The 20995-nt window shown below is 39.4% G+C and overlaps 3 protein-coding genes across 7 annotated transcripts; 1 reads left to right on the top strand and 2 right to left on the bottom strand.

Moving 5' to 3' along the window:
* Window positions 1-200: 200 nt before the first annotated feature.
* Window positions 201-7088, bottom strand: LOC103378281 (TRPM8 channel-associated factor homolog). The gene is made up of 13 exons (XM_008309436.2): window positions 7002-7088; window positions 6288-6345; window positions 5414-6087; window positions 4897-5113; window positions 4210-4501; window positions 3574-3875; window positions 3249-3423; window positions 2861-2955; window positions 2572-2782; window positions 2062-2298; window positions 1716-1939; window positions 1504-1617; window positions 201-1076 (listed from the first exon to the last, which is right to left on the bottom strand). The coding sequence occupies exons 3-13, from the start codon at window positions 6061-6063 to the stop codon at window positions 834-836; spliced, it is 2760 nt and encodes a 919-aa protein (XP_008307658.1). The 5' UTR covers window positions 6064-6087; window positions 6288-6345; window positions 7002-7088; the 3' UTR covers window positions 201-833.
* A 636-nt stretch (window positions 7089-7724) lies between these two features.
* mfrp (membrane frizzled-related protein) lies at window positions 7725-20830 on the top strand. 4 transcript variants are annotated; one of them, XM_008309434.3, is made up of 15 exons: window positions 7725-7978; window positions 8628-8736; window positions 16174-16387; window positions 16695-16803; window positions 17320-17457; window positions 17548-17691; window positions 17829-18048; window positions 18202-18332; window positions 18428-18553; window positions 18634-18710; window positions 18799-18947; window positions 19040-19170; window positions 19347-19481; window positions 19590-19717; window positions 19809-20830. In XM_008309434.3, exons 3-15 carry the CDS (start codon window positions 16334-16336, stop codon window positions 20031-20033), a joined length of 1767 nt encoding a protein of 588 aa, XP_008307656.1. In that variant the 5' UTR covers window positions 7725-7978; window positions 8628-8736; window positions 16174-16333; the 3' UTR covers window positions 20034-20830. The 4 variants fall into 4 exon arrangements, with proteins under 4 accessions (XP_008307656.1, XP_024910817.1, XP_024910818.1 ...); XM_025055049.1 differs by having other exon boundaries at window positions 16320-16387; XM_025055050.1 differs by having other exon boundaries at window positions 16320-16387; window positions 16698-16803.
* Window positions 10242-15610, bottom strand: pnkp (polynucleotide kinase 3'-phosphatase). Of its 2 annotated transcripts, none has more exons than XM_017032247.2 (17): window positions 15283-15610; window positions 15149-15195; window positions 14614-14868; window positions 14223-14501; window positions 14061-14140; window positions 13916-13973; window positions 13724-13831; window positions 13446-13517; window positions 13148-13196; window positions 12608-12675; window positions 12364-12456; window positions 12191-12287; window positions 12057-12115; window positions 11390-11499; window positions 11216-11303; window positions 11068-11135; window positions 10242-10633 (listed from the first exon to the last, which is right to left on the bottom strand). In XM_017032247.2, the coding sequence occupies exons 1-17, from the start codon at window positions 15401-15403 to the stop codon at window positions 10513-10515; spliced, it is 1773 nt and encodes a 590-aa protein (XP_016887736.1). In that variant the 5' UTR covers window positions 15404-15610; the 3' UTR covers window positions 10242-10512. The 2 variants fall into 2 exon arrangements, with proteins under 2 accessions (XP_016887736.1, XP_008307655.1); XM_008309433.3 differs by having other exon boundaries at window positions 12057-12118.
* Window positions 20831-20995: the final 165 nt, after the last annotated feature.

Below are 20995 nucleotides of genomic sequence, written 5' to 3' on the forward strand. Positions count from 1 at the left end.
AGCTTTTTTAAAACTCCTTTCTGGAATACTCACCAGGTAGGGAGATGTTTGTGGGTTCTCAACCCACAATGTGAAACTAAAAACTAATGGCAAATGAAAGCAGTGTCCTTTTTCCTTTTGCTCTTTTCTCTTCTGTTGTGTGTTTAATAATAATAAATAATCAAGGAAGAATAACAAAATGATCAGGTGTTTTTAGCAGATATGATATAACATTTTATTTAATTCTATTGTGTTGTATATGGTACAGTACGGTTGTATTACAGTACAATCTGAACATTAGGAACCTGGTTTTTTTTTATTTCATCAGGTAGAAACGTACAAAGACATGTCAGCAGAATTAATAATTTTAAAGCAAATGTCAGTCTCTCCATGATGTAGATTTCATGAACAGGTCCTTGCTTCTCTTCCAGTGTTGGTATGTTATTTGTCTGCTATTGATTGAGTATGCAATGTCATGGCACCAGAATACATTGAGCTGGATTCAGATTGTAACATTGACTCTTCAATAGTCCCCAAGCATGAAATACATCATGAAATACAAATTATAAGGGCAAATGCAGAATACACTTTTTAAAATAAACAAAACGATCAATAAATGCATACCAGGAAATAAGATTAAATATACTGTGCATATATATTCAGAGACACAACTACAGACACAAAACGTAAGGAAAAAGGCTTTATGGCCTTAACTTCATGCACATATCCATTAAGAAAAGAGGAAAAAACAAATACATAAGTAACTCCTGAAAACTCAAAATCTAAAATGTTCTCAATGACCTCAGCCCTGATTGTGTAATAGAGGATAAGGCATTGTCAAATGTACAGTACCTTCAGCCATACTGGACCATAGGATGGTCAGTCCAGAGTGGCAAGTTGGAAAGTTTGTCCACAGTGGCTTTTTGTATTGGCCAACCCCACGCCTTAAAGAACTCTGCCAGGTTCATCCCTACAGTCTTGGAAAATGTTTCTGCATACAGGTTCATCTTTTCCTGTTTGCCATTGGGAAAGTTGCTCATCTTGTGATAAGCAGTAAACACCTTCTTGAAGGCATCCCATCCAAACTTATCTTGGAGCTAATTAAAAAAAAAAACGCACAGAACATTATTTTATGGCATGATGTAATGAAGAATATTTACATTATTATATTATTATTATCAGGGCCAACCCAGAACTTGGTGCAGGTTCAAACCCCAGATAAATTGGTGTGGTGGAAATCCATCAAAAACATGTGCCAAAGAAATTGTGAAGGAATGAGAACGAGAATGGTGGGGGGAACGAACACAGGCAGCAGTGTTCGTTCCCCCCACCATTCTCGTGGTGGTGTTTAGGTGTCAGATTAAGTTTGTCAGTGACTCCCCAATAATTAACCTCAGTGTTGTGTAACTTTGGGGGGCGGAGGGCATGGCACTGCTATTTATTGAAGCCGGTATGAGATCCAAATGCAAGTTTATAAAATCAATTGATTTAAGTATTGGAAAATGTAAGCAGTATTTTTCCTACCTGCATATAAGTCTCCAGTGCCACCCACACACTCCATTTGCTTAGTTGCCGCCCACCCTCAACGAAGTTCTTTGTTCTTTTCTCTCTGCATTCTTTTGTCATATTTGGATGTGCCTGCAGCAAAGATGACAAATGAGGAACAGTAAAACAACTCAAACATAACATGAGGTGTAATATCAGTTTGTACAACAGTAATTGATCACTTCAACAACCTTTCCTCGGCTTATTCCTAGGACCGTTTCATGCACATACACAGACCACAGGTTACATGTGCCTTCTGTAGTATGTGGGGGGAATTCCCAGCAGGCTCTCTGTTGGTTATGTCCCAGTTCATGGATGGGTCCCCACAGGCCATTTTTCTTGGCATGTTCAACGCTGACCAGATGTGGAGCAGTGGCCTTGTGCATCATTATTGGATAGCCTGCATGCATCCAACCTGAACAGAAAAAAATACTTAGTGCTGGAATGTTTAGTTATATAAGCCAAGTTGACTGTGTTTCAGTAAAAAGGTGTTGATGCAGTGATAAGCAAAACTCTGATTGAAGTAAATACACATACCATGAGAAATCTGCACATCTGTGACAACACGTTCCTTGCGCTTGAATTTATGTGGTCGGGCAGCCAAGTCAGCAATGGCGTTCATCATTATATTCCAGTGCTCTGCCAACTCATCAGGGCGCTCCAGGTCTTTAACCACATCTGTAGGAACTGTTAGGATGATGTTGTCGAACTCTAGCTCCGCCCAAGGTGCGGGAGCAGTGCGCAGGTATGACCATTCAGATAGTGTTGTCTCACCTAAAACAAAGGTTGGCCATGTGACTGTAGGGCTTGAACTCAGGACCTTCTGTGTGTAAGGCACATATGTAAACATCCGTGATAACTGCTACACTATGGAACCACTAGTTCTAAAGTAAAGTAATGCTTAGTGATGTTTAAATGTATGGATTAACACAGTTCTATTAACATTATTACTTTTGTGAACTCTACCGGGTCTTCATGAGAATACAACACACCACTGGACAATATCAGGAGATCAGTTAAGTTCCTATCATTCTGTCTACTACTTACCAGCTTTGTAGTATGGAGCGGGTACAGCCATTTGTACTATGACCTCTGCCCCATCAACCTGCGTATTTTTTGGGGCCACCAGATAAATGAGTCCCCCCCAGAGGTTCCACACTTGTATCATCTCTTTATTGATTGAAAAGCGCTGATGCACACACGGGGGCCTCAACAACTTGTCATGATCAAGGACATCTGTTTGACAGCCCACCTGAACCTGGAAGAACAGCAGATATTTCAGCATGTTTTCACAAACAGTTTTTTTTTTGTCAGATATTTTATAACCAGAACATACCTTCCAGTCCTTCCCCACCAGTTCTGCAGGTATGGCCATGTATGTCTTCATTCCAGGAGAGAGATAGAGACCTGTACTGACCCATTCCGGCATATCTAACACAACAAACACAAAGGAGGAGCTAGTTAGCCCATTACGTTTGTTTGCATGAGAACCATTTTATTCCACTGAGATTTTGTTGTATTCTGTACTGCTTATACATTGAAATTTGACTATTCACTTTGTGTCAAAGTGCACTATTTAGCAGGTGTCATTATGTGTAAATAGTGAACAGGGGGCAGGGCTATGGACCAATGTCCGCCCCCTTAACCACCAAGCCACCACTGCTCCATGTAAGTGTAGCGATCTGCACACACATGCAGGACGAACCATTTCAAGAAGAACTCACTTGCTGTGTTTACGGTGATCGTTATCTTGTGGTTCCACAGGACTGGCATCACTGGGTTATTCTTTATAAGGTGGGGCAACAGGGTATCTGGGTCTGGGCTAACCTTATATAGCTCAGTCCCCACATTGAGAAGCAGGTGGTCTTTTGGATTCTTGACAGGATAGCTTTCACACACCTTGAGAGTTTAAAAGTATGTATATTAAATTGAATATATTGCTTACCAACACTTATTCAGGGTTAATATTTTAACTAGCTATCGTGTGACAATGACACCTAATTGACAGTGCATGTAACTAATTTGTAACATTAGTCATTGTCTTTGTACCTGTGGCATGCCTGACATCACCAGAATGTCAGTGAGAGAGGACAGGAGTTGTGTGTAGAAACAGCAGCCGTGCGCGTTCATCTTCAGGTAGCTGGCACAGTCTTTGCTGAGCTTTTTTAGGTGTTTCTCCTCCTCTTTGGTTAGTTTATCCCCACGATTTACATATCCAGCAAAACGGTGTAAAAGGTGACGAAAGTGGTACATGTCTTTGAAAACATGGCTTGGCATTGGAGCCTTGAACAAAGCACCTTTAATTGATGTTTCCAATAAACTCAGGCCCATCTTGTTCAGGATCTTGTTTCCTGAAAAGTATAAGATCAAACATGGTTTTATCCAACACTTTAAATACTGATATATAATTTATATTTCCTACTATTGGCATAGTTGTAGTTTAGTGAACTGTGTTCTATATTAAATATATTATTTGCTTAAAAATATTATTCTACTATTACTATTTTAAACATTGAATAATGTCAAGCCATGTCTCAACACAGTGCTGCTCTGAAGTATGTCAGTCTTGTATTCACTATATTGTACTCTCAGTATAATGTATTTACTCCTAGGGAGTACATGCACACATCATGTCAATATAATGACGTTGATGTTAATATAATGACCTTTGAAGAGTGCCCTCACCTGGGAAGTCTGTCAGTGGGTTTTGGCCTGGGTGTGTTTGTGCCCAGTACCAGGCGTGTCCACCAATCAGCAGGCCTCCTCCCTCTTCCACAAACTCCAGGATTTCATCTGCTTCTTTAGCACTGTATGCTGTACATATGTAAACACTGAGGTCTTTCCTGAACTTCGTGTTTTCACACTTTAACCCTGACGTCTTCAGATGCTTGAAAGCTTTGTCATGGGCGACACCGACGACTCCGTTACGGTCTTCATCCAGCCACTGAAGAGCATTTTTCCAGAACTGCATTATGTTCTGAAATAAAAGAAATAGTTTCAGAATACGGACCATAGTTACTGGTCTAGACCAAACAACATTAGCACAGTGACATAATGCACACCACATTACAGGTATATGTACATCACAGTGTAATGCATTCACCATGGATTTGTTGTTCAGAAGGGGTAGAGATGAAAGAAATAGATCCAGTTATGCTGCATTAATAACGTAATGATATTAATAAACTCTAGTGTGTGGTATTCAATATTACTTATTAGTACAAGCTGATGTCTTTCAGGTTAAAAATTTAACAACAAAAATATGGTTGACAAAAAAAATGGATGAACCCCTGATAGATAATAGAGGAGCTTGGAGTGTCTAATAATAGAAGTTTAAGAGTCAGTTAATTTGCCACATAATATAAACTGTACCTTTGAGCCAATAAATCCTTCATGTGAAATCACAATGACCCGTCCTTGTCCATAGTAGGCTCCTGCCAGGAATGTTCCTCCATCATCTGTTATTCCAATGGGAAAGGCGAGAGAGCCATGGACAAGGATCTCAGAAAACAATGCTCCACCCTGAAATTCAAACTGCGATACACCACGCAGCAGGAACTCCAGGTCCTTCACAAAGTCCTCATCGATTCTGTATTGTACGAGAAAAGTAAAAAAATTATTATTATTAAGGTTTCATAAAAAAAAAAAACACACAGCCAGATAATCTTTTGAGCAATGTGGCCGAACAGGGTAATGTCTTCATATTGGGAATGTGGGTGGGGGCTCAAAATCCCTGCTCAACCCTGTTTTTACTGGTTCTCCCTCACTATCATCCATGGCCTCACCTTGCACTCCATCACATAGCTAAAAATCCTTGGTTTGAATTAGCGCTGCTGTAATCTTTGCATTTCATGGCAGCTATTTCACAGAACATTATATAAGAACTTACACTCCAGTCATCCAGGATGTAGGGATTTTAGGACTGACGGGCAGACACTCCACGTCACCTTGAATGCAGCAGAAGTGAATACCCGCTGCACCAGAAACTTTGTTTCCTTTGAAGTTTATCAGCGTGGCCTGCTTTGGATGACCTTTAGCCCAGCTCCATGCCTGCCCTGCCATCAGGAGACCACCTCCAGCCTTCAGAAATTTTACCAAGTCCTTTGGCTTTTCATCCTCAATGTAGGCGTCCGTCACATAAACGTCAACATCGGGACTGTCACTCAAAGATCCGACCACTTTGGGTAAAAAGTGGGGTGTGCTGAGATTTTTAGCAACATTGCTATATTTTCTTTGGACACCCACGGACACAGGCTTCTTGGAATGAGCCCCTCCCAGCCAGGTCACAGCATTCTCAACGAGAGATGGGCAGGCTGTGAGGTAGCTCTCATGACCCAGAACGACGATCCTTCCTTTGTGACACATCGACGCAGCCATTAGGATTTGACCTTTGCTGCTGGTTGCCAAAGGAAATGCATGGTCACCAGTTAACACCAAGGTACTGGGGACAGCCGAGCCTCGTAGGTCTAGCTCTGTCAGGCCTTTCATCACACACATGTAGGCATCTTCATGCATGTGGTGAACTGCTGGCTTGGACATAATGTAGGCTTCCAAAATGATGCTCTGAAAATATACCGAGAAGTTAGAGGATAGAGAGATGTCTAAGTGAAATAAAATATTTTTCACTTAAAAAATAAATAAAACAATTGACAGTTGCTCTATGTCAAGAATAAAAAAAAATAAAAACAATGTCAATCTGTTACCACAACAGAAAATACAGTAATAATAATGGTAATATAATAGTAATAATTGAATTGTTTTACCTTTATTTGAATATCCTTTTTTTTTTTAGTTTTTGCACAAAAGCCTTTCCAACAGGAGCTGGAAAAAGCAAAGTGACAGCCCAGGTAAGAGGAGATGTCAGAGGGAAGAGCAGGTTGAGCACAATGGTAAATAGTGAGGGGAGGAGCTTTTGTTTGTTCACTTTGCAAAACAGCTTTGAAGGACACACCTGTCTGTCCACATTCTCTACACAGAAAACACCCAACTATTTACAAAACACACGGATGTTGACTTGACACTTTACAGTAAGGTTGTAAAGTTTGTGCATCTTATATAAAACTGCCGTGTAATTTCATTACTTTATACAAGTATAAATGTCAGTATAGCCTGCAGTAATACACATACATAATGCAACACATCCATGTCCATAAAAGTTGGAAAGAACAACTTTAAAGCAACTTAGATATTGTAAAGTAGTTATTCGTGCCTGGAACTTACAAGACAAGGACTTGTAACTTGAGTTTCACACCGTGCACATAGGTGACAAAGCTGTTGTTATTCACGTATAACTTCACTGCACTTGACAATGAAAGGACAGCTTTAGGTGGTGAGAGATACTAACGCCGGGTTATTAGAGAGATTAATCAGCAATGGTGAATCAGCAAGAATGTTTAGCGATTTAAATTCACCATAACTCAATATCGTCCAAATAATTAAATGAAAAGCTCCCAACGCTGTCAGGAACACTGTCTTACCTGTATTACTTCAAATTACTTTCTCTTCCATAACAATACTGCATTCACTAAACTGTAAAACTCTATCTCCCAGTGTGCGTTACGAGCACGTTCCATCCAATCAACAGAAATATAACGTTGATGGGCGTGTCACGTGTCATCGTAAATCTCGCGATATCTTTGACCCAAACTTCCGCAACTTTGCTTTTTTCACTTCAGCGGTGTCAAAGCACGGGTGTCGTCCGTATTATCTGCAGTTTTTCTGCTTTTTCACCAGGACATGTTAAAGTAATTATAAAAATGCAAAAATTAATGCTGTATGGGGGGAAAATCCATCTTTGGCATTTGTCCTTTCAGCCCTCTGCTGCAGTTCCCTGCGACTTTGGAAAATAAATATTGAATACTTATTTCAATGTATTTTTATTTTGGTTTGTTATTTTTAACTGTAATTCGCAATTCCAGTATTATGGTGATGGTGTAAAATAAAAATAAAACCTGTTTTATTTAACTTTGTCTCTCAAATTACACATCACAGCGGCCGACAGGTGACACTTGTCGGTATGAAATTTATCAAACTTTTTAACCCCATGGAACACCGTACACGACACTTAAAGGGAATTAAAACATGTGTGTAGCCCCGGTGACAAAAACATAATAAGAGGTCGAATAAAAAGAGTAAGTATTTAATTAATATTTAATTGTACACATCAATGTCCTATTATACTTGAATGCACCACTTGGGGTCGAGGAGTCGTAGCCGTCAACAGCCAATCAGGAGCTTCACAGGTCATGTTCATCTTGTCGTTGTGGAGGTGAAGTGCGGACGTGCTGTTTCTTCAGTCCTAATATCAGCAGCGAAAAAGAAGGGTGTCGATTGCGAAAAGGACGGAGGACAGGAAAGAAATGGAGAGTACTTTGTGAAATTAAAAGTTAAGCCGTTTACTAACTTGCTGAGAGTCCGGAGCTGAGTGAGTGAATGAAGGGGACGAGTTACGTCGGTAAGATCCGTCTTAATTGAAAAAAGAATGGCCGTTTTCGGTAAGATCCGTCTTAATTGAAAAAATAATGGCCGTTTACACGTCCATGCTAATGCTAATTCGGTGTTTCACAGGCTAATTATATATTACATACTCTACTTTGTGAGTCGTCACAAAATCAACGTAGTGCTCTGCTTAAAGCGCAGAATAACGGTGACAAGATTGTAAAAGCTTATTTTCAGTATCATTTCTTCCCTCACTTGTAGACCTATAGTTAATATTGAGTGAATGTGGAGTAATTAAGGACAATTTGTTGATACCTCTGAAAACTACTCACTGCGTTCTTTGATATGTTACTTATCCGATTATTCATTAATTGTTGCGTCATTTATTCATTCGTTATTCATTATTGGTATTTTTCTTTAGGTTATCCTGATTTTGATATGAATGTGATAGATTTTGAATGTTAGTGGTTACTTAACAAAATGTGTATTTTTTAGACAGTGTTCACTTGAAAAGGAAAAAATGTTCTTGGGTGTTTACTCCTCGTATTGGTACTTTTGTCTTTCTTGAATGTTTACAACTGATACTTAAGAGTTGAGATTTGATGAGATTTTAATGATGTATCTGAGAATGGAATGTAATACTGTAGATGTGACCTTGTCTATAGGTCAGGTTTCTGAGAGGATGGGAAAGTTTGAGGACCAGGACAAGATCCCAACTGTATTTGATGGCGAGCCATCAACCCTGAAGGAAAAGACGCAGACAAGGAAATACAGGTATATACACACACACACACACACACCTTTAAAAACAGGTGCACTTGCAACCTATTTCAATTTTAAAGGGTGTACACACTTCTAGTTTTAATATGTTCATCCTTTTTAACCCTGTGTTCTCTGGCATAAAAGCTTTCTATTCTGTGGGAAAGGAGTCCAAATAGCTTAGTGTTAAAGGTTGCCCCATTTCAAACAGTATCAATAAAATTCATTGTAAACCATTGTTCTATGATAGATAACCATCAAGTGTGATTTGTTTTCTTTTGAAGGTATTAAAATTGATATATAAAATTGATATATCCCACACAATGCTTTGATTAATGGTTGCTGAAGGTTGAAGTAATGCCAGTCTTTAAACTCACTTTTGAATACTGTAATGTTTCCATTATCTTCAACATCCAAAACTTCTTCTCCTTTCCTCTTCTTTCACATTATTGATATTTTTCCAGTGATTAACAAAAAAACACTGAAAGTAGATGTTTGGCATTGATGTTTATGCAAACATTTAAACACAGACTTTAAACAAGACATCAGACAACTCAAGTGTTATATATTAACACAACAAATTGTAATTTTCCTGTATAGCCAAAGTTTTTCAAACAAAAACACAGTAAAGCTTGTTGGAGATTTCAGGAAATACACAACAATCAGACACAAGCCTCTAAGCCTTGTCATTATGACACTATGTCCTGCTCTGTCAGTTTCAGACACAACTTTGGTTATTCTGATTTGCGTGTAAAAACACAAGCGCATCGACATGGGCGGGTGAAGGTTCACCAGGCATCATGTGACGTGCATCGCCCTGTGACAGACAGATAATGTTTAAGCAATGTGGCCAAACAGGGAACCCAGTCGTCCTTCTGGGAATGTGGGTGTTCCAAATAGTTACAGAGCTCTTCATCTGTGAGAAACAAAAAAGTTGTTCAAAATCCCTGCCCAGTTTTGTTTTGTTTTCTGTACTGGTTCTCACTCACTATCCTTCATGCCCTCACTTTGGACTCCAGGTAGGGTCATTACTCAGCCTTCAGGGTGTTTGTTTTTTTGGGAGGCATTGCAAGGGTTATAGAAGGATAACATTAAAACATGAAGTCTGTACAATACAATAGAGGGAGTTTACTCAAAGTCCAATAGTGGCATGGCTAAAACGTTGGCAAAGTTTCAAGCTAATTTGTGTAGAAGGGCTGTAAATCTAGTAGATGATTATCAAAAAGATAGAAGAAATAGGACCTGGAACAATAAGATAATTAGTGACTTAAAAGAAACAGCACCCTAAACAAACTTAAACCCTGTTTAAATCAAACACCCTGTCCCCTGGAGCTGAAAAATGGAGCTTTGTACTTGCTCATCCATCATGACAACATATTTGACATTACACCCTAATGACAAGTAATCCTGGAAAAACTATACAGTAATACGCCAGTTCTGGCTACCCCACTTTCACTCAGAAACGTAATGACCAAGGCAACAGAAATCAGTAGTCAATAACTGAGTTCCACACTGCAAAGTTAGGATAGTGATTGATTTTATTAAAGAAAACACACAATGTTTGTTTGTAGATTTGTTTTTCTGGGTGTCTCTGCAGGTAGCAATGTTTTATGGTTCACCTAGTGTCGGTCCAAAACTCAGGTTTGTTCTCTGGGGGTACTGGAACTGACTCTGTGAGTACTACTTACTCGCACTGAAATACCTGAGCTGTCACTTTAAAACGGGAGCCGTATGTTACTGTGAGCCGTTGAGCCATTTGTGATTGCTTTCAACAACAATCTAACTGTTCATTTAGCCTTCAGAAAACTGTCTAAACAGGGCCTCTGATTGGCTGTCTTTGAATTTTGGCACAAAGTGGATCTGGAGGATCTCGGAGAATCCCTCTGAGAGTGCAGGAGCCAGAAGCTTTTTCCTGACAGGAAGAAACACAGATGAGTACGTTCAGAAAAAACTGTGTTGACAGAATCTATCTAAAACACAAATCACATCGTAAAGTATAATGGGTTTTCAAATTGGGTGAATGTGAGCCTCCCCCCACCCTTTCCCAAAATCCTGTCCACCTGCCCTAACCCACACACATCTCTGCAGTAAATACATCGTCTGTGTGCTCCTGACAATGATGAGGCAATGGTATTTTCACAACTTTTTAGAAAGGGCATTCCTTAACGATTATTTGCAACAAAAAATAATATTCACTTAATGCATCCAACTTTATACAGGCCTCCCCTGTGGCTCTTTGGCGCCCCCCAGAGGAAGCGTGCCTCACCTATTGAAAACGCTGATCTATATGAAGTGATTATGGGTGCCAGGAGTCAAGGCTCCAGTATCAACAGTAGAAAAACTTACTTGTAGCTGTGGAAAACCATGTCATTGACCTTGGCATGCTTAACATCTGATGGCACCATTTCACGAAACTGTAAACAATATTGTTATTTTTATAAAAACAACAACAGAAAGAAGGAAATGTCCTCTAGGTGAGACATATTAAACCTACTCTGTTGTTATGTTTGGCTTGATCCAGAGAGAGAGAAAAGTTAAAGCAACGACAAGGCACTCCTTCAGCATTGGCCACATCCACATATCTGGCAAAATGTATATGAACATGGTTTATTGTTCACATAGAAAATCCTACATCACCCAGTGATACATATTGATGTTGCTGCTTTACCGTTTGCGAGACTCTGGGTCAGGATTAGTGTTGTCGATAACTACACTCTGGCCTTTCCTCAGAGCTTCCCTGCATTTTGACACACAGTTCTGCCACGAACCAAGTTCATCCTGTCATAGAATAAAAACATTTTTAAAAACATTTTCCCAGTATGAAGAAAGTTCTTCTACAATGTATAAACAAATCCTCAGTTCAACCGTTTAGTAATTTATCTTCTTTTAAGCAAAAACAACAACGTAATACTAAAACAACATCAAGTAACTTTCTGGGATTCCATCAATTAGCAGTTAAGCTAATCAATAGATGTAGGAACCTTGATTAAGAGTACAAATGTCACGGCCATCATCGTTTTGGTCTTTGGTAAATGGTTCAACACACACAGACAGATTTTGTGCTGTCATTATAATCGTAGCCTTATAGACTTTAGGCTTAAAATTTTCTGACCAGTGGTTGAGAAACACTGGATTTGAAACTAAATTTCCTCAAGGAATGAGAAATACGTTATGGATCCTTATTATTTGTTTTGGGTCAGGGTAAGACTTTTGGTTCAAAACTAAAGATGTTTGGGTCTTAGTGAGTACACAGGTGAAAATACTCTTTATGTGTATGTAGTACAGGCATAGTGACAAACCTTGTAATAAAAGGTGAAACTGGACTATTTACTCACCCTACTGACTTGTAAGTAACCCTTTGGAATCATGTGGGTTTGAAAGAAAGTAGATTTACCTGCTAAAAAAAAGAATAACAAATCTTATTGGCTACACTTGATGGACAAATACAATTAAAGTACGGTCTACTTACAAGCAGGGAAACCCACAGCAACAATGACCTCTGGTCTGCTGGATGTAAGGGAGGCTGAAGGTGGGTCATAAAGCCTACCAGTGGAGGTACATTCTCTCTACCAATAGTAGAGAAAAAGTACTATTGAGAACATGCAGTCAGAAATATTCAAACAATTTGGTTACAATACCTACAGGGTCAAATGCTGGAAGGCAAAAGGGGGCAACCTTCCAGCCCAAAAAGTACTCCTCTGGTGTGTGGAATTGCAGCCCAATGTTCAAAGCAAACTGCATAAGTAGAATGAACCAAAAAATAAAAAATTCTACCAATTAGTAATTAATGCTAGATTGTAGAAAAGAGCATATTAAACACTGTATAGACTATTGATAATGCTGGCTTAAAAAAAAACTAAAATGCCACATAAAAAACATAACTTACTAGCCGGTCACTGCAGGAAAAATCTTTCTTCTTTCCTGGAGCCCAGTTTAGAGGTCTTCCAGCTGCATCTGCAAAAGAGAATAAAAACCAATACTTAGGGATCTTAAAGTAGTCAGAACAGAGATATTACCTTTTTCGATAGTTGAGAGTTTAATTTATACAGGATCATAAGTAACTTTAAACCCAAAGCTTTAAATCTAATGTTACTTTATTTTTGCGGAGGAAGTTTGTTGAAAGAAACCTAATTGGCAGGTCAATGCATATCGTCATGGGTGTATGGTATATTTTAGAAGCATTAAAAACTTTGTGTTGTATGGATATGCTAATCTTTTTTTAATCTGAAGGTGTAATAACATCTCATTTTCACCCTACTTATGTTTTTCAATATCTCTGTGTCTATTAAATTCTATGTATTTATTTAAATCTGGCAATATGTAAGGAAATGTGATCTTTAGAGGTAAATCAATATGTCAGGGTATACAATATGTTAAATAGGGATTGAAATACAAAATGATGAGTGGTTTGATCTTGTTTACTCACCTCCCACATAGAAACTTGCTACCATGTCAACAACAACACCATCATTGGCCTAAAAAGTCAAGAAAAACAAAGAAAATTTTCAAACGTGAAAGAAATGGTACAAACTGATGACAGTAGTGATGATGGGCAGTTATTTGTGAAGTGTTTTTATTTGCACTTGGGCAATCATCAGGCATCCTCTATTGCAAATAAAGTCTAATGGTTCTAGTTTTAGGTGATTAGACACCCAGGGGACAAATGAAGCGTTGCCCATCCACATGTGTATATACAGCATCTCTGGCTCTAAATGGGTTGTTACCTTTTCACACAGGTGATTCCACATCCCTGAAACTGGTTTCCTGTAGATTCCAGGACCTGCTGCAACAAAGACCTGAAACACAAACAAGAACAGGATGTATATATTTTAAGGCTATCCTGACACCAATTTTTAATAAACCAATATAAGTGAGAGTATTTTTGTATTCGCTGATACCTCTGTTTTCATATACCGTTTTCATGTAGGGGCTGACAGTTAAACTCATTCAAACCTTTGGTCGTAGTGGTGTGAGAACAGGAATAGTAGTAAGTAAGGCAAACCTGTACAGGTAACTGCAGCGTAGAGAGGATGTCTTCCACCTTGCACTTGAAGATCTCAGGTCTAAGTTTTCCTTTAGCTATCCCCATCTGATTGGTGAAAAAAACCACCTACAACAAAAAGGTGCAGCCAGAAGATTAGAAATCTAGCAGAAATAGCTACCAGGGAACATAGCTTTTAGACTTTCTCATTACCTTATATCCTCGTTGGTTTAAAGAGGCCAACCTGGCACGGATCTCTGGGTAAAGAATCCTTGTAATACAAAAAATGTTTGTTATTGAGTTTGGTATACCAAGGTACAGTTTGGTACAGTTTCAAGATTAAGAATTGTCAACATACTTCCAATCATCTGGGCTGGTAGGAAAGACTTTTCCAGACTTGGTAGTGATGATGCATCCATCTATGTCAAACCCAGCTATCTGGGAAACCAGAGGACAGTGAGGTTTTTGAATCAGTAAGTCACAGGTGGAATAATCCTTGCTCCACTGAGACCTGTCAGACCTTGGTTCTGCCTTGGCATCCTGCAGCAGTGTAAAGAAGGAGGTTGTCTATTTTCTGCCAGCTGCTCTTCAGATGACTTTTCAAAAGTGAAGAAGCCTTGGTTTCATCCGCCCTCTCTGTTAGAGAATTCTCAGCAAGCTTTTGCAACTGTGTGAGTTTCATCTCTGCCTGTCTCTCCTCTTCTTCATTCTTCATCCGTTCACCCGAGTCCTCCTCTTCTGTCTTCAGCCGCTTTAACTTCGAGTGTCCCTGCTCTGGGCTCAGTTGTCTTTTTGTGGCCTTGACACAAACATTAAATGCTGTCAACAATGTTAGAGGTCCTCCTTAAAATGTAGATTTGAAACAGTAGGCATTCAGTTAATAAACAGACAAAAGGCAATAGACGACTTACCCTTTTTGAGAAAAACTTCTCTATACCCTGTGAGTATGTGGCATGGGACTGTGCCTGTTTTTCTTTTCTAGAACTTTCTCCTTGGGTCTTTGCACTGGACTGTTTTGCATCACTGAAGCTTTCATCAACCAATGAGTAATGAAGTTTAAGTGGATGGTCTTGGTTAATCAAATAGAGAACTCCACCATGTGTGAGACTACCACAATTCCCCTGGCCCAGTTTCTCCCCATTCAGGAAACTAGGATTTGCACCTAGCTGTGAAGAAAACGATATGAGACACAACATTGGTGGTTAAAACAGTAGGGCTTTTTCATTACATGTATCACATTAAAAATACTGCATTTGTTTATGTTGCATTATATATAAGTGTTTTGCAAATCCTGAGCTCGTTCAGTAAAGCTAGATCCCAGAGAACAGCCAGTAGGAGGACTGTAAATGATAGCTGGTGCCAGTTAACCAAACCTGGTTTGTCTGTGATTTGTTTTTTGTTTTGCTACAAAAACTTTGTAAATGTAACATTTTAACGTTTTCATACCTGGGTGACAACAACCTTCTGTTCTGCATAACAAGCCACCACCTTCACTGAAAAACCATCACAAACATGCACCGTCATCGTATAATACATTTAATTAAAAACTGCAGCGACCTTTGTTTACAACGTTTGTTTACCCTGGTGTCTCGAGCATTTTTTATCGGTGACTCCGGTGTCCGGACCCCGGCCTAGTATCACAGCCCGGCCATCGTCCAACTGGACCCGAAGTCCAGAGGCTCCTACCAAAGCACACGACATTCGCTCAAAAGTAAACAGGAAGTCAGTCTGACTCCCGGCATAAATAATACACTTCCTCCTTTCGTAACTTGTTTTACAGTAGCTGGTTCCGGCAGTGGGTTACTTCGTTTGTCCAAAAACAGGTGGTTAGAAACACAATGATATTAAGTTCCAGGCTTTCTTTCCTTGACTGCCTGTGCCCACAGTTGGAATGCGCATGCGTACACACAAAGCTCGATTGCGCATGTGTATGTCAGAGATGCCGCCGTTAGGGTTTAGAAATGAATACCGCACTGGTATCAATAAAGATTAATTATTGTGTTGCAGTAGCACAGGAGACAGAGGCAAAGCCTGAACAAAAATAATTTACAAATGACAACAACAACATTTATAAGAAGCCAAGATATAACGAACAGAAAAAGAATGTGATAAAGTGATACAGTTTAGGGCAGTAAGCAGTAAGAGAGAGAATTCCACGCACCAGCCAGTAATTATTTATCAGGCTCAAAAGTTTGAATTCTCTCAAAGGTTTATTGGAAAGCAGAAATGCACCTTTATTCTAACAGAATTATTTTCTCCTAATTCCTCAGTCAATTGCCTCCTCCCTGTCCCTGGTGCTAAGTCCTCTCAGCTGACTCTACTTTGCGGAGCAGTGAGAATGAGTTCTTGAAACACAAAGGTGTAATTAAAAGAGGGAATTCCAGCACACACATTTCGAGGGTCTGTTTTGTTATATATGTGAGCTTTTATATGTTGTTCGTTTGGTATCAAATGAATTTGTGTTTGCATAGAGTAAGAGCAGAAGACCAGATGAAACAAAGTGACCTCAACGCTGAGAGGAGAAAGAGAAAATGACAGATATTATGGTCTTCAAATTGTCATCCTGAATGGATTTCCTACATCACTGGAATTGTCAACTCCATTTCTCCATCAACAGAGGCAACAGTAAAGATGTGTGACCCAATTCATGTTGCTGTTTGCTCTGACTCATCAGAAAGTAACGAGGTGAGTGTTTTATTTGCCTTAATAAATAAATAATTTTAGCTTTCCTCTTTTTTTACAAGTGGGATGGGGTTTGTGACATGTTTATTTTATATTTATCAAATATGTATAGTACCAGTACCAGGTAGGAAGTTTAGAATGTATTTTTAAAAAATGACAGATGAATGATGGTCACAATAGTGTATTCCAAGGCAGATGAATGATGGTCACAATAGTGTATTTCAAGGCTTATATAATAATAATAATATACTACTTATTTCAGAGGTTTTAAATATACAGCTCTTCATAAGATTTCTTGTTTTGCGTCCAGCAGAATGTTTTCTGCAACCCTGCCTATGAGCTGGAAGGACAAGGACTGGAAAGCTTCAAGACTCTGCCACCCTCTGCCAGTCCTGGACCTGTTGGTCAACCTGTAGCTGGTGAGTTCATCTTTTTTGCTTCTTTTAACCTTTGAAAGTGTTTTTGCACAAATGTTATATTTTGAGTGGCTTTTAGCCTCTAACTGGTTGAATGCCCTAATGGAGAGTTGTTCTGGTACCGAAAAAAAAAACCTCTGGCAGGATGTTGTATTCACCTGGTTTACCATGTTTATGAGTAATGATAGATAGATAGATAGACATGTTGTGTAATCTCAATTACTGCAATGAAACACATATTCATGAACCCTCTGACAGCAATTTGACAAGCAGTCTTCATTAGCTTAGAAAAATAACACTAGGCCTGAATAATAAATCAGTGTGACAATGAAAAAAGACATTGTGTAGTTTAATTATTTGCCCGAGTGGCAGCGTATGAATAGAGAATAAAATTGGACCTAAAACTGGCAAATATAGAGGTGGAAGACAAACAGCTGCCTGTGTTGACAGCAGGGTTTCATTCTGACAGATGAGAATTTTTGTTTTGTGTTTTTTGTCTCTGTGTGTTCTGTCATCTAGGCCTTTGCTGTGGTCTGTCACCAGTGTGTGTCCTACATCAGAAGGTCACAGAACGCAGCTGTAAATTGTTGCTAATGTCTGCAGCTCTTTTGTTCCTGTTAGCAACTCTTGGATCGGCATTGACCCATTTGTTTTTACGTAAGATGTAATCATGTTACATATTATTACATGTTTATGTTCATTAACACATAAATAAATAAATATAATGTTGTTTTCTGCCCTATTAAGAGATGACAAGTCTGAGAGTGAAGGGTCAGACACTGGTGATCAACCATCCACACCTATTAAACTCTGAAGGGAATTCCACTGTCTTACCTGCTGGGCCTCCCAACATCAGTGAATGGAACAACACAGCTACATCACAGCCTTCAGGTCTCCTCTCCACTCACACACATAGACCCCAGTTAATAATGTAGTAGGTTTGTGCCTTGCACTTTAAGTGTTTAAAAAAAAAACAGGTTATGTCCATATCTTTTTCTTCAAAAAAGTATTTTCTCATTGTTTGTCAGGTTGTGGAGGATTACTGAGTGACCCTGAAGGCAGCTTCAGTTCTCCAAACCATCCAGGCTACTATCCCCACAATTTACTCTGCACGTGGGTTATCCATGTCCTACCACCAGCCCTGGTGCAGATCCGTGTATCCTATTTGAACATGGAGGGACCCCAGCCGTGCCTGTTTGATTGGCTGGAAGTGCAGGAGCAGACGGAGCAAGGCTCCAGGTCACTCAGGTCAGTTTTATTGCACAATTTTAACTCAAGTAACTTAATATAAGTTCTTTATGTCAAACTATTGTATACTATTGTATTAAATATAAGGTTTTCCCAATGCCAGTTTTTGAAATTGTTCTTCCTCCTCCTTCATTTCTCTGTACCATGCTGCAGATTTTGTGGTAACGTTGCACCAGCAACTGTTAACACCAACAGCAGCACAGTCTGGGTAACCTTCCACTCCGATGGCAGCATCACAAGCGGCGGTTTCACAGTTCAGTACAGGGCCGTACTGCCTGGACAGAGTACGTGGTTTTCACGTGCAGGTTCTATGTAGTCCGTGTGGTCTCCCTCCTGTGGGCTGGTGCAAAACTGCTGATGTTTTGTGTGTTCTTCGCAGAAAGCTGCTACAAACAGGAGTTAATGTGTGACAGTGGTCTGTGTCTGCTTCCTGTGTCTGTGTGTGATGGTCGACCAAATTGCCACGATCAAACAGATGAGGCAAACTGCAACCATGAATACATTGGTGAGAACAAATAACTTCACTACTGAAATGTAAAGCAGAAATTTAAAAAAAATCTGATGAAATGGTGGTACAACTTACAGAATGTGGTGGGCAGAAGTCAGGTCCTCATGGTTCCCTGTCAAGTCCAAATCATCCAAAACCTTATCCTAACCACGAGGTACCTCAAAATCTGCCCTGAGCTGCTGAACGCTACTTTCTGTTTTTCATCGTTGTGGTCTAAGATGGATGTATTTGTTTTCCAACAGTTGTGTATATGGTATATAACTGTTGAAGAAGGTCAAGTCATTACACTGAGCTTCAGGAACTTTAGCCTGGAAACTCAGGATGTGTGTGACTTTGACTACGTGGAGGTGTACGATAGTTATGATACTGGCTCTGGACGAATCCTGGGACGGTATTACAGTCTTAACACAACACATTTGACTTTTCACTTAATTGTAAAATTTGGTTTAAAAAAATGATTTCTTGATGAATATTATGTCCAAGGTTTTGTGGGAGCACCTCTCCCCCAGACCTGACCTCCTCTGGCCCCCATATGACGGTGGTGTTTGTGGCTGATGATGAAGTCACTGATAGTGGCTTCACTGTAACTTACCAGGCTTCGTCTGTAGGGCAGAGTAAGTTCATGCTTTTATCAATCCATTCTGAACAAACATTCTGAATAGAGCTTTTACCTGACAACAGATGATGTAACAAAGTAGCAGAGAGTGGTGGTGTGTAGGATTACAGTCATTTTCCCACATTTTAACCACTGTGTCCTGTACCTTATGGCTGTACTGTCCTATCTCAATAGAGACTTGTAGCCCCAACCAGTTTGTATGTAGCACAGGGGAGTGTCTCCAGCCAAACTGGCTGTGTGATGGATGGAACGACTGTCCTGACAGAGAAGATGAAGAGAACTGTGGAAACTCCACCAACCCATCTTTAAGTTAGTGTTTGCATCATCTGGTCTCAGTTATAAAAAGTTAGCATATATGTGGACTAGCAGCTGACGTTGTGAATGAAGACAATTGACATTTCATCCATATTTCTTCAGCTTCTTCCTGTGAGTTGATAGCTGTCAGTATGTGTCAGGGCCTCAACTACAACGTCACCTCATTACCAAACATCTGGCTGTCCATCACCGATCAGAAAGAAGCTGCCACACTTTTGCAACAGTACCAGGCATGAGCTGCATTTATCATGTGTCATATTTACCTTCCCCAGACATTCTTGGTGCTGCTGCATTACCTTCTCACCCTGTTTTGTCCTTCAGGTTCTGATGGAGCTGCCTTGCTTTGCCCCCCTGCAGAGACTCGTATGTGGAATATTCCTGCCAGAGTGTGTTCCCCAAGGTGGCGTCCTTTATCCCTGCCGCTCAGTCTGTTCCACAGCTCAGGCACAATGCAGTCACACACTGGAGCGCTTGTCTTTCAGCTGGCCCTTCAACTGCGACCTCCTTCCAGACTCTGAGGACCAAATGGATTGCTCCCTACCCTGATATTCTTCACTGTAGTATCTCATATGGTAATGTTATCAACAGTAAGAAAACACACATGAAACTTCTTATATAACATTCACAGGACTGGGCTCTCTTGACCGACGGTGTCACAATGTGTGTAGAAAATCTGTGGAAAAAAATTACACAACACACCTTTAGGACAAATGATGCTATGCATTATATTTAAATTATATTTGAAAAATATATTATAAAGTTTCTAGTGTTGATGGACCTTTTATCTTATCTGGGCAGCTGTAATTGAATGTCTTTGCCCCTCCTTAGTAAATATAGACTATTGGGTATATAGTTAGCACTTTAATATTACCTAGTTATTTCAACTGGCCTGGTTATCACCAGATTATGGCTGAAACATGCCCGGCTCCAATATCTTGCAATGACTGTCAAATTCCAGCAGAGCTCGCCATTAAGCCATAGATTACACATTCAACGAGCGTTATTCCGCCATTTTTAAGAGCACTTCAGTGCCAGTGTTTTCAATACATGTTGTTGTATTTGAACACTTTTTTTAGTTTAGTTTAAATATAAAATAAAGATGTTTCAGGTAAAACTCGAGGTGGTACTCCTGACAGTCTAGACGTGCAAAAATCAATATTTATATGTTGTTGATTATTGACTTTTATAAACTACACGTTATCAAGAAGAATGCCAATAATAACAATGCTACTATTCCTAAATGTGTTGTATTTAACCCTGCTATTGATGAACGTGCCGTTAATAAGTATATTTTATTTTGCTATTAACAGTGCTATTTACATTAAATCATTTTCTGCTTCTTATATTTGTTCCCATTTACACAATTATAGCCTGTTTATTGTTATTTAGTATTTATTTAACTTATATGTTGTGCCTTACTTTAAAAGCAGTCACTGCCTAAAATTTTGTTCTTTGAAAAAATAAAAAATACCATAAAAACTACAGATTCGAGATTAAAGAAAAACGGG

This window comes from Cynoglossus semilaevis, chromosome 4 (genome assembly GCF_000523025.1).
Source record: "Cynoglossus semilaevis isolate Cse_v1.0 chromosome 4, Cse_v1.0, whole genome shotgun sequence".
Classification (NCBI taxonomy): domain Eukaryota; kingdom Metazoa; phylum Chordata; class Actinopteri; order Pleuronectiformes; family Cynoglossidae; genus Cynoglossus; species Cynoglossus semilaevis.

What these genes read in the sequence shown, in the direction of transcription:
- LOC103378281 (XM_008309436.2), bottom strand. Translation starts at nt 6,063, where the DNA reads ATGTCCAAGCCAGCAGTTCACCACATGCATGAAGATGCCTACATGTGT. An exon ending in TGGTGGGGAAGGACTGGAAG is followed by an intron (nt 2,783 to 2,860) that starts GTATGTTCTGGT and finishes CTGTTCTTCCAG; the next exon opens with GTTCAGGTGGGCTGTCAAAC. An exon ending in TAGGAATAAGCCGAGGAAAG is followed by an intron (nt 1,618 to 1,715) that starts GTTGTTGAAGTG and finishes TCTTTGCTGCAG; the next exon opens with GCACATCCAAATATGACAAA.
- pnkp (XM_008309433.3), bottom strand. Translation starts at nt 15,403, where the DNA reads ATGTCGTGTGCTTTGGTAGGAGCCTCTGGACTTCGGGTCCAGTTGGAC. An exon ending in TTTCCTGCAGTGACCGGCTA is followed by an intron (nt 12,457 to 12,607) that starts GTAAGTTATGTT and finishes CTACTTATGCAG; the next exon opens with TTTGCTTTGAACATTGGGCT. An exon ending in GACCCAGAGTCTCGCAAACG is followed by an intron (nt 11,304 to 11,389) that starts GTAAAGCAGCAA and finishes ACATTTTGCCAG; the next exon opens with ATATGTGGATGTGGCCAATG.
- mfrp (XM_008309434.3), top strand. Translation starts at nt 16,334, where the DNA reads ATGTGTGACCCAATTCATGTTGCTGTTTGCTCTGACTCATCAGAAAGT. An exon ending in GGCCGTACTGCCTGGACAGA is followed by an intron (nt 18,333 to 18,427) that starts GTACGTGGTTTT and finishes TGTTCTTCGCAG; the next exon opens with AAAGCTGCTACAAACAGGAG. An exon ending in CTCCACCAACCCATCTTTAA is followed by an intron (nt 19,482 to 19,589) that starts GTTAGTGTTTGC and finishes ATATTTCTTCAG; the next exon opens with CTTCTTCCTGTGAGTTGATA.